Raw genomic sequence first — 12,432 nt, forward strand, 5'->3', positions numbered from 1 at the left:
GGTTCACCCTAAACTACTAAGAAAGTTATTTGAAATCTAAAATTTTAAGGTTGAAGATTATGTCAAAGTGGTCAAACTTCACTTTGTTATATATTCCTTTTTGTAAAAATCTTTAACTTCTGCCAACGTAATTCTAAGTAATTATTCCATAAATGTGTTTTTCATATCACTCAAAATTAAACCAATAAAATTAATTATTTCCCAAAATTATATAAAAATAAAATTAAAAATTGAACTATGTAACGAAACGTTACATATGAGTCATTTTAGTCTCATGACCTACTGAAGGTAATTATTTTAATAATTATTTGCCATTTAATATTTTCGTTTCTATTTTTAATAATATCATCTTTTCTAATTTGTGAAATAACAAAAGAACAAGAAGGTAATATAAAATTGATTTTTTTTTGCTTTATTTATAAAATCTTTAATAATTACTTACTATTATAAGGAATACTAAAATCATATGGTTTACTATGATATGCTATTAATAAATATGATTTTTTTTATTAAAGTTAAATTAAATATTTACATCGCTTACTAATAAATGTTTTTATTTTTAGTTGATGATTTTGGCAAATCAAGTAATTGGAATACATCAAAAATAAGTAGTATTATCAAAGGTAATTTATTATTAATTTTAAAAAAGAATAAAATGAATATTATATAAAAATTTACTAATTGATATTTTAAATTTTAGATATTAGCGAAAAATTATCCAAAGTATTTAAAAAATTGCGGATAAGTTCAAAGTAAAAATTTAATAAATTAATTCTAATTTAATTTAATAATAAAATAACATTTTATTAAATTTGATTTGTTTTAATAATTTTAATAATCACAGATAATCAAAATGATTATAATAAAAAAACAGTGCTAACACAAAATGTCAATAATGAAGGTAAGCAAAACATTTTTTGGGCACCTTTTTTAGATAATAAATTAATAGATGAAGATGAAGTATATAATAATCCAAAGCTTCATTCAAAGGAACAAGATGAATTTGAAATTCCTGATGGTTCGTCTATTCTTTAATATTATTAATAATATAATAAAATAATAAAATTTTTTTATTTATTAATTTATTTATTTTTTTTTAGACGGATTTTAAACTATTTTTACAAATTTTATTGATAGGAATATCGATCAATTATTATTTTATTTGGAATTATTTAAACACTAAGATTATTAGAGTATTGGGTAGTTTCTTAATTTGTAATTTAAATAATTCTTTTCATATATATATATATATGTTGTAGGTGGAAACGGAATCTATGTGGATTCCGAATCCACATATGTGGATACGGGATTTTGGTCAGAATTAAAGCATAGTACCGGACTAGGATTTCGTAATGCTGGCCAAGATCCGATTTCCGCCGGTATTCAGAAACCATATACAACATATATATTAGAACTTATTCATTTATTAAATAAAAATATTTACAAATTTATTATATATATTATATACTACAAAATATATTAATTTTAAGTATTAATATGCTAATTACTTTAATTAAATACGATCATGAATCATCAAAACCGAAGATCTTATGGTTCAGATCACGGTAACGGAGGTATCAGTAACAAGAATAATGGCGTAAGTTCAAACTTGAGTAGTGGTAATAATGAAAAGATAACATCGCTACGATATCCTCCAAGGCGACAAGGTGATGTGGAAGGTGAGAGGAAAAATGAAAGTGTTAGCGGTGGTGATAAATATTGATCCCGGTATTAAGTACTCGCGAAAAGAAGATGAGCGGTATTTCATAATTTCGGATATCATAATGGACTTCAACCGCAAAGCAACTTTTACGCAACAGTTTTCTCTCAATGAAATTCAGGTTTTACCTTGAACTCTTGAACTTTTGATCGTGGATTAAAAACGTTTGAAAGATTATCCTTTCGTACAGTCAGTAATTTATTATTTAGACAATTTAAAACTCAAAACCTCAAGACCGCATACGAATTTAACAAAAATACATACATGGCAGCAGCGGGGTGACAACGCGTAGGAATTTGATAGGAGGGGTGGGGTTATTTTTTTTAATTATTCTTTGACAAAATATTTACTAAAGTTTCATTTTTTCAGTTCTCTTTTTTAGGTGGTTTATTCAGTGTCCTTATACGGGGTGTATTTTTTAATCACTTTATTTATTTTAGCAAAACAGTAACTAATGAATTTTTATTCTTTTTAGGCAATTTTTCAGAATCACTTGACGTGTGGATTTTGTGAGAAAGGCTGTATTTATTCATTCAATGAAACATTATACTATCGTTTTGACTTTTCTCTTTTTGATTAGAAAAGTATTTTGAGCATAATGTTTTGGAATACTTATGACCACATAAATATACAATACTAAGCGTACATGTATGTGCTGATGTTCACTAAACTTCTTTTATTAAAATAATGCATCGTTAACTTTTTTTTTCATTCTTTAAGATCAAATGTCTCTTATTTTTTTTTGGCGCAATTTGTGAATGAATATTTTATTGTTTTTTTCAACGAAAAATTCTTCTTGTAGTACAGTGTGATCGTTCAATAACACAGCCATAGCTTAATTTATTAAGTATTCGCTAGAAAAAAATTTTCCAAATACATGATTATTTTCTACTAATTTAATAAAATATTTAATGATACTGTACATTTTAATTGACTCAAAGAAAATAACAATGATATTCAAATGAATATTATAGGTTACGGTACATTTCGCCGAAATTGATTGTACCGAAACCCATTTCGCTGAAACCATTTCACTGAAGAGATGTTTCACAGAAGAAATGTTTCGCTGAAAGGACGTTTCACTGAAAGTGTATTTTATCGAATCCATTTCGGCGAATCGTCCATTTCGCTGAATTCGAATGAATATTTTGCCAAAAATGGTAGCGATTAACATTTTTAAAAAAATATTCATCGCGCAATAAAAATTATTTTGATCTTTTTTTTCAGGATATTATCACTTTAACATAGAGGTTGGATCCGTAGAAAGTATCCGCAAATTTTAATTATATACAAAAAATACGAATACCGTAAGTTTTCGAAAATAAATGATGTAATTAAATTCTAGGAATTATAATATACGTTGACATTTGCAATTCGTGGTATAAAACCTTTTCAAGTTAATATTACTGGTCACTAAGAAAAAGGATTGGTGGTTAATTTTAATACCTTAATTATTATTATATTTTTTTGTGCTCTCATAAGTACTTATATTAAGGTTTTGAATTTATTAAAATTTAATTATTATCATTATTATTATTTATAGTGACAATTGAAATTATTTAATGATTTATACTTGTGAAAATGAAAATTTTTCATTTACACGTGATTGTTGACTAAAAATTGAAAAATTTCGATATTCTGATTTTTTGAGTATTACATCAGGAAATGTCGGTTCACATAATTCCACATAGGTTTGTATCGGGAACATGTGGAATTTCATATATCCTACATTGAATTTTGTGGAATTTGTGGATCTACGCCGAAAATACCACGCGTTTCACTTTTTTGTCACAGGGGTATTTGGAAAATATTAGAACTATTCAGATTTCCACATATTTCCGATGTGGATTTCCATGTGGATACTAGGTGAAAAAAATTTCCTGATGGGATTGTCCTAATCTTATCGAGCTTTTTTTTTTTAAAAAAAAAAAGAAAATAACATTTAATATGGAAACATAGCACCATTTAAACACTCCAATTCCAATAAATCCATTAATTTTCGTTTAAAATAAATACATTTATGGAAAGAATCACTAAGGAGTATGTTTATTACGATAGTTCGCCTTTTGCAGATAAGATTTTATTAAGATCAAGATTTAATTTTTATTAGGGTTATCATAATCATGTGAATAATCAGCGCATCTGAATAATCGACAACTCGATGAGTCTTACAATAACATTGCTAATATGAATATTCCCACGATAGGTACAACAGGCAGATAAATCAAATTCTATTTTCAGAATCCAATTTCTATATGTTTTAAAAAGGCGACTGTGCATTAGGTATTATAGAAAGCAATTATTGCTCAGCACTATCATATGAATACAATTTAAAGTTATCGTGTGTAGCATGAAATAAGGAGAAAACAATAAATTAGTAAGAAAATTTTTTTATTACGAACTGTAATAACAGTTAGGTGTTTAAAATTTTATTTCCATAAACAAAATAAAAAAATGAAAGGGGTAATCGATATATCAAGTACAGAATTAAATGAATTAAACCAATTGGATAACTTACCGCAGTAATATCTTTTCAACTTGGGCTTAGAACGGATTGGAAAGCAAGAAAGGTGTTTTTATTAATTGACTTTAAAGAAACATTTATAACGTTTTATTGCTTGTTTTTTTTTCAAGGGACTCCATATTATTTATATAACTAAGATTAGGAAACATGTCAATTTTTTTTTTTATTTATTTGACTTTAAAAAAACGTTTTAACGTTTCGTTTCTTTTTTATTCTAGGGACGCAAAGTTTCTTGTACAAACCGTACTTTTAAAGGTAAATTATGAAGGAGAGGCGTGTGTTTATTTATTTATTTTATTTATTTGAATTTATAGGACCATTTCTAACGTTTCATTTCTTGTTCTTTCTAGGAATGCCAGATTTTTGTGCAAGTTAGACTTTAAAGATAATTAGAAAGGGAAGGTGTATTTGGTATTTTTTTTTTTTTAATTGATTAAAAAATGTTTTTTACGTTTCATTTCTTGTTTTTATTTCTAGGGATGCAACTTGGACAAGCAATTGGATAAATGAAGACTTATTCAGGTCTTAGGTTTTATTAATTCATCTATTCAATTTATTAATTTTGTAAAAGAAATGTATTATCTTCTAATTAGGATAATTGGGTGTTAGGATAGAAAAAAATTTTTTAATTGTCGTCATTATCTTATATCGTCATTATCTTATAGAAAAATAAAAATTAATCTATTGTGTAATCGAGTATTTGTTGCCAAAGTTATTTATCATGGTTATCATCGTCCAAGAAAAATAAGAGTACCTTGGTCGTACTTTCGTGAGTTGATCGTTGCTTTTACCAACTAATTCCGTGTTCTAATACTTACGTATATCTAAATGCATTTATTCATCGACTTATCTGTAAAACAGCAGTCACAATGATATTCATTTTCTGGTATCAACGTTTATATGTGTTTTCTCAGTTGTATTGTTTCTATCGATGATTAATGTCCGAAGACTCTATATTATAACAGGTTGACAATCGCTAAATTTCACGCCTTTGATGTTCGTTACTTGATAAGCGTTCGATTATTATCCTGGAAATATCCTTTATTTCATGATGCCAAAAAGGCGAAAGATTCATTTGTTGCTCTTCAGTTTTCGGGTGACGATATTTATATTTTATAAATGTGACGAATAAATTTATCTGGCCAACAAGATACATTAATAATTACTACTTGAAAATTCGAAAAATTCGAAATAACAATATTATAATTTATAACTCAACATTAATTATATTTATTTGAAATTTTCAGGATATGATACGTACAATAATTCATTATTTATCCAATAAAATAGAATTTTTAATTAATAGATAAATAAAATAAAAAAGCTTACTTAACTTTTCAAAGTCGACACAGTCGACAAATGATGTTGCGTCAATTATATTATTCATCGTAATATGAAGTTGGCCTCACAAATTATTTTTTTTCGGGATTTCATCGTCTTTTTTGGTTAATTTCTTACTTAGAAGATACTTGCATTAAGAATAATATTTCTTTTTTATTATATATTATTCGAAAATCATTATTCGATAAAAGAGTATATTCTTGCATGTTCTTGCATCCTCCGTAAAAAAAGTCAATCCGTTTTTTATATTCCATCTTTTTTCCGTAAAAGGCTCATATTTCCGGAATGAATAACCTTATATCGCGGAATTTATCGAATTATTTTCCGTGAATGGATCCATGAAAGGCTCATTTTTACGGAGTTTTTACAGAAATCACGGATAAAATTTTTTATAGGGTATATCAAAATATTGTATCTTATAAATGCCGTTAACTCATCTGTAATGTTATATGTGTGTTATGATCAGCTTCTCGGTAATTACAATAAACATGGATATTGTGATATCATACGGTCACCTTGACTCAATTTTCATAATGATAATATTCGCGAGGATTTATTCTAAGAGAAGCGATATGTACTGTATATTGAAAAATTTGTTATAATGTTAATTTTCATAAATATGCAAGAAATTGGTTTGTTCGTTAAAAAATATGATACTTTGAGTTTAAGTTGTTATGGTATTTAAAAGTTTCGGGATATGTGGGTGGATATGTGATTTTTTTTAATGAGCCACGTAGGTCACGTGAGAAGTGTGGCATATTTAGCACGAAATGAAAATATATAATACTGTAATGAAAAGAAAGTGAGATAAGATATTATAGTAAAAATCAATCGTATAGAATAAAATTGTGGATCATATTTAATATTTAAATCCGCCTTGCCTTCTTTATGATCACGTGACTTTATTAAGTATTTAGATCGAAATGTATCGAAATACTTACGATCATTTAAATTTATGAAAGTTTACTTATTAAAAATGTCGAAGCAAAAAATAAAAAAGGTGAAGATTTTATTCTACTTACCACAAGAATAAGTCCAATATTAGAAGTTCTAAATACTTAATATACATAATATTATAGTACTAATTATATCAAGAATAATAAATATTATGAATAAATTAATGAATAATAAATTTAAATTAAATTAAAATTAAATTATAATTTTATGAAGCCATATAAAAATATTTGTTAACAATATCAGACTCTCTCGAATGAGAATATTTGAGATTTGAATCATTATCATTTTCGTTAACTGGTAACATATCAAGAACCACTTCTTTCGTTTCAGTAATTATTATCTTATTATTAAGATCAACCCCTTTGATCATTTCCAAATCACCCTCTTTAGTCATCTCCAAATAACCTTCTTTAGTCATTTCCAAGTCACCTTCTTTGATCATTTCTAATATAGGATTATCATCAATAGTAATAGTAGCATCGGAAAAGTCGGTAGCGTCGGAAGTAACAGTAGTAATAGTAGCATCGGAGGCATCAGAATATTGACGAATTAAATGAATTTCCGTCATTTGAGAACCATGTAGAATTTCCTTTGGTTGTATACATTTATTTGATGGAAGAGAGGAAACAGGACTTGTAGTGGTATTAGCCAAAATATCAGCTTTTTCATCGTCATAAATAGTATCGGAAGGGGAAATTATTGATGATAATATTTGACTAAAGTTAACTTTAGATTTTTTTTTACTTCGTCTAATACTACTACTAAAATTATTTGATTTTTTATTATTTTTTTCAGATAGAATCAAAGAGTTAATATCGTTTTTAACTTTACCACTTTTAGCATATACAAAATAATTTCTATTTCCCTTTGATATAGTTGAAACAGGAGATTCGGAAGATTTAAGTTCAGGTTCATTTTCATTTTCATTTTCTTTTTCATTTTCATGTACAGGATCAAGTTGAGAAATTATTATTTTATCCGAAGGATAAACGGAAGACTTATTATCATCATAACTACTAGCATCCGAAGGATAAATAGAGGACTTATTATCACTATAACTACTAGCATAATTATTTGTATAATAATCTAATGAAAATATTCCTTCATCAGTATTTGTTGGGTGAGAGATGCTTGTAGAGTGATTAAGATTTTTTGTAAGTGATTTTATTTTTTTTAATTTTCTACGATACATGTATAATATTGCTCCTATTATAGTTATAAAAACAAATACTGAAATAATTATTGAGAAGTGTATTTTCATATATTCGGTACTTTCGGAGGGTAAATTAGTAGTATATTGTTGGTTGACATCACCATAGTCTCTTCGTAATAAATTCATTATATTATTATTATTATTATTATTTGTAAATGCACCTCGTAAATCGTAATACTAATACTACTATTACTATTATCAATTACCCTTTCAAAGAGTAAATACCATCTTCACGGAAAAGAGGAGAGAAAGAAAAGTTTTTTAAGAATCAAAAATGATAATAATGTACGTTAAAGAATAAAATGAATGTAATATAACGATTATAATTCATAACAAACTTTTATATTTCATTAAAGGAAGAAAAGTGGGAATCTATATATACGTATGAGTGATTTTTTTTTCTTTTATAATTCTTTTATAGAATAAGAAAAATTAATTTCATTCTCCTTATTTTTATTTCATTAATATAAAATTTGATAAACAAGCTTATAAGATTTTCTTGATTTACATAAATTACATCAATTCTTTTCATTGAAGATTAACAGATCGATGTGATCATCAAGTTACATGAAATAATTTTAAAAAAATGACATGATAATCATATGTTAAGGAATGTGAAATATACATAATTAAAATTCCAAGTATCGCAAATAAATTCTTTTTTTTTTATAATATAAATATTATTCTGACAAAAATTTTAACTTTTTTTTTCGTTATTATTATTATTATTGTTTTTGTTTTTGTTTTTTCTTCTTCTTCTTCCATGCATCACATTATTAGTTACATAAAAATTTGTTACACGAAAATCAAAAGTATTTAAAACGTTCTAATTTCTTATATTCTCATTCTAAAAATTAAAAATAAAAAATAAAATTATTGAAAAAGTTATCACATTTTCAGTATACTTGTTTTAGATATATAATTTCACGAGCATCCAATTAGTGAAAGAAAAGTAAGAAAAGTTCATTTTAAAAATTTCTAATTGATCAGCCAAAATTCTTGAATCACTGTAGATACATACTGTACTTGTTGTACGCCCGTTTACATACATGGTTAAAACTCCAATAGGACTTATTTCATGACTATCATTAACTATATGATCATATGATCATTGAAACTGCACGTGAAAAATAAAAAAAAATGTGGCAAAAAAATAATTAAAAATTTCCCTTATTTTTTTATTTTTTTTTTTTCATTTAAAAAACTGTTACATCGAATAATTATTTGTATTACCATTAAATAATAAACGAATAATAGAAAAACTTTTTTCAAAATATATCGGATAAGGTCCGAAATAACTTTTCAAAGCCATAATTTTTTTTTTTTGTATGTTCGGAATTCCAAAAATGGTTACAAGCTCGTATGCTCGTATGATTGTTTTTTTGTTTTTTTTTCAAAAGTCGTACAAAGGGCATTCACCAATTACGATCTTTTTGGCTTAATTTGTTATCAATTGACAATTTTTTTTTCTTTATACCAGATACATTAATATTATGTAGACAAAGAGACAAAGAAATAAATAAATAATTGTTTTAAATTAATCATACAAATTAGTCAATTACTATATTCTAATAGATATATCCATTTTTGATTCTTCGATGCAAAAAAATTAAGGTTACAAAGCAAACAAAGCAAACAAAGCAAAACGATTCTAATCGTACACACAATGTGTTACCGATGAATGTGGTTATAAATTACCTTAATTATTCTTAGTTTCAAGAATTTATCATTAGATGCATATCCACATGATCAAATAATGATCTACATGACGAACGGGCTTTTAAAAATGAGATGATCATCCCCCGGATTTTTTTTTTCCTTCTCTATTCCCTTCTCTTTTATTTCCCCTCCTTCCCCTCCCCCCCTTTTTTTTACTTTTAAATTATGGCATGTTCAAAATCAGTTTTTAGTGATTTACCAGAATTAGTATATGAAATTATACAATATCTTCATAATGATTATAAAACTTTAAGTTCATGTATTTTGGTTAATAGATTATGGTGTCGTTTAGCAATACCTTTATTATGGGAAGATCCATTTTCTACTTTTACCAAAAATTGTAATTTTATTGAAATTTATTTACAATATTTAGATGATAAAGATAAAGAAAAATTAAAAGATTATGGTATTAAAATTAATAATTCATTTAATTTAAATACTTTATTATTTAATTATCCTAATTTTATAAAAAATTTAAATACTTGTAAAATTGTTTATTCTATTGAAAAATGGATTTTAGCTTTTAAACGTAATCAAAATAAAAATTTATTACCTCCTATATTTACTACAACTTTATATTATAAACCTTTTCTTAATGATATAGATTATACTATACCTGAATTTGATGTTAATTTAAATTTTATTCGTAGATCTGATTTTAATTTACCTCCTATCACAAATTTAATAAATTCTACTGGATCAACGCAATCATTTCAATCAAATCAATCAAATCAATCAGATCAATCAGATCAAGCCATTCAGCGATCATTACAATCATTTCATGATGACGTTCAATCTTTACGATTATTTAAGGACGATGTTCAATCAACTTCATCGTTGAGATCATTTCAGGACGACGTTCAATCAACTCGATCGTTGCAGGACCAATCGTTGCGGTCATTTCAGGACATCAAATCAACTCGATCGTTGCAGGACCAATCGTTGCGATCATTTCAGGACATCAAATCAACTCGATCGTTGCAGGACCAATCGTTGCGGTCATTTCAGGATGTCCAATCAACTCAATCGTTGCAGGACGTCCAATCGACTCAATCGTTAAGGTCTCAATCAGCCCAATCATTGCGGTCATTTCAGGACGTCCAATCAGCTCAATCATTACGATCATTTCAGGACGTTCGATCGACTCAATCGTTGCGGTCATTTCAGACTGTCCAATCGACCCAATCATTGCGGTCATTTCAGACCGCCCAATCAACTCAATCATCTCAATCTACTCAACCAACTCAATCAACTCAATCTATTCAACCAACTCAATCAACTCAATCTATTCAACCAACTCAATCAACTCAATTTACTCAACAAACTCAATCTATTCAACCGACTCAATCAACTCATTCTACTCATCTAACTCAATCAACTCATTCACTTCAATCACTTCAATCATTTTCACCAACTCAACCATTACCTCAAAATATTACTTCACTTTTTAAAAATGGAAAAAAAGGATTAATTTATAAATTATTATTTAAATTATTTATTAAACACGAAGCGAAATTACATACTTTTGAAGTATTCTTAATGAGAATTAAAGAATATAAATATTTTAATAACATTTATGATTTAATATTAGAAAATCCAAAATTTATTCGTTCTATTAAAAATTTAAAACTTGCCTTTTATAATAAAGGTACATCAAATTTATCAAAAATTGATTCTTTTATAACATTTTTATCATCAAATTGTGATTCAATTTCATCACTTTACCTTCAATTTCAATTTCGTAATAATAATATTTTAATTGAAAAATTTTCTTCCCGTATAATTAATTCACAAAAAAATATTAAAAGAATATTTTTCGTTCATAATACTTTTTCTTTAAATACTTCTTTATTATCATTAAAAAATTTTTATTATTCAAATAATTTAAAAACTATAACATTTTTTAATGTTAATTTTAAAAATATTATAATTATAAAAGAAGTATTTGAACAATTAAAAGTTTTAGAATCAATTCATATACTTTATTGTCAATTTATAAATTCTTTTATTAAACAAATTATTAAAATGATTGGACCTTTTAAATTAAGATCATTATTTTTAGATAAAATTATTAAATTAAATTCTTTTAATTCTTTATTACAAAAATCTGGTAATTATTTAGAAAATTTTGGTCTTGGTACTATATCAAAAGATGAATCAAAAAAACATTTACTTGAATTAATTATAAAATATTGTAAAAATATCAAATTTTTTGATTTACCAGAATTTGATAATCAAGATAATATTTATTCCGCTTTAAATTTAATTAAAATTCTTGATCAAAATCTTAATTATCTTTTTATAGAATTTTTTGATTTAAATTTAAATTCAAATAAAATTAGTTCAATTTTATTAAAAGAATTAGGTCAATTATTACCTATTAAATTAGAATATTTAAAATTATCTTTAATTATTAATATAAATGATTTTAAAATTTTTTTATTAAATTCTCAAAATACTTTTATTAAAAAATTTCTTATTAGAAATAAAATTAAATTATTAGGAAATTTTGATGATTTTTTATCTTTAATAGATGATTATATTATTAAATTTAAAAAGGTTAAATATTTAGCTTTTAAAGAAGATTTTATTGAAGGGAGAGATTTATTTTTATTAAAAGATTATGTTAAAAAATTTGAATTATATAATATTAAAATTCAAAGTTATGATGATTTAGATACTTATAATAGTTATAAACATGTAAAAGAGACATATTAGTGGATTTTTTTTCATAGTATAATGTTATGTTATTAGTAGATTTTTTTCATGTTTTAGTAGTAAAATGTTATGTAGAAAAAGTCATGTTTTAATAAATAAATAAAAGATTTTAAAAAACTTCTATCGACTTTCTTTTTTTTGTGCGACCTTGAATTTGGTTTATCGTAATTGAAAGAACACCATATTTACGTTGAAACTAGCACTTGGTATATAATATATATAATACGTAATTACGTCCCT

At 25.3% G+C, this 12,432-nt stretch overlaps 3 protein-coding genes across 3 annotated transcripts; 2 read left to right on the plus strand and 1 right to left on the minus strand.

Moving 5' to 3' along the window:
* Positions 1 to 886: 886 nt before the first annotated feature.
* Positions 887 to 1,723, plus strand: OCT59_000132 (uncharacterized protein; the record flags this gene model as incomplete). The annotated part of the gene is made up of 4 exons (XM_066138616.1): positions 887 to 901; positions 1,101 to 1,200; positions 1,260 to 1,379; positions 1,560 to 1,723. 4 exons carry the CDS (start codon positions 887 to 889, stop codon positions 1,721 to 1,723), a joined length of 399 nt encoding a protein of 132 aa, XP_065988095.1.
* A 5,024-nt stretch (positions 1,724 to 6,747) lies between these two features.
* OCT59_000133 (uncharacterized protein) lies at positions 6,748 to 7,881 on the minus strand (the record flags this gene model as incomplete). The annotated part of the gene is made up of 1 exon (XM_025329127.2): positions 6,748 to 7,881. One exon carries the CDS (start codon positions 7,879 to 7,881, stop codon positions 6,748 to 6,750), a length of 1,134 nt encoding a protein of 377 aa, XP_025178699.1.
* Positions 7,882 to 9,639: 1,758 nt separating this feature from the next.
* Positions 9,640 to 12,192, plus strand: OCT59_000134 (uncharacterized protein; the record flags this gene model as incomplete). Its single annotated transcript, XM_066138617.1, has 1 exon — positions 9,640 to 12,192. The coding sequence occupies one exon, from the start codon at positions 9,640 to 9,642 to the stop codon at positions 12,190 to 12,192; it is 2,553 nt and encodes an 850-aa protein (XP_065988096.1).
* Between the last annotated feature and the right edge of the window lie 240 nt (positions 12,193 to 12,432).

The sequence above is a fragment of the Rhizophagus irregularis genome, chromosome 1 (assembly GCF_026210795.1).
Source record: "Rhizophagus irregularis chromosome 1, complete sequence".
Classification (NCBI taxonomy): Eukaryota; Fungi; Glomeromycota; class Glomeromycetes; order Glomerales; family Glomeraceae; genus Rhizophagus; species Rhizophagus irregularis.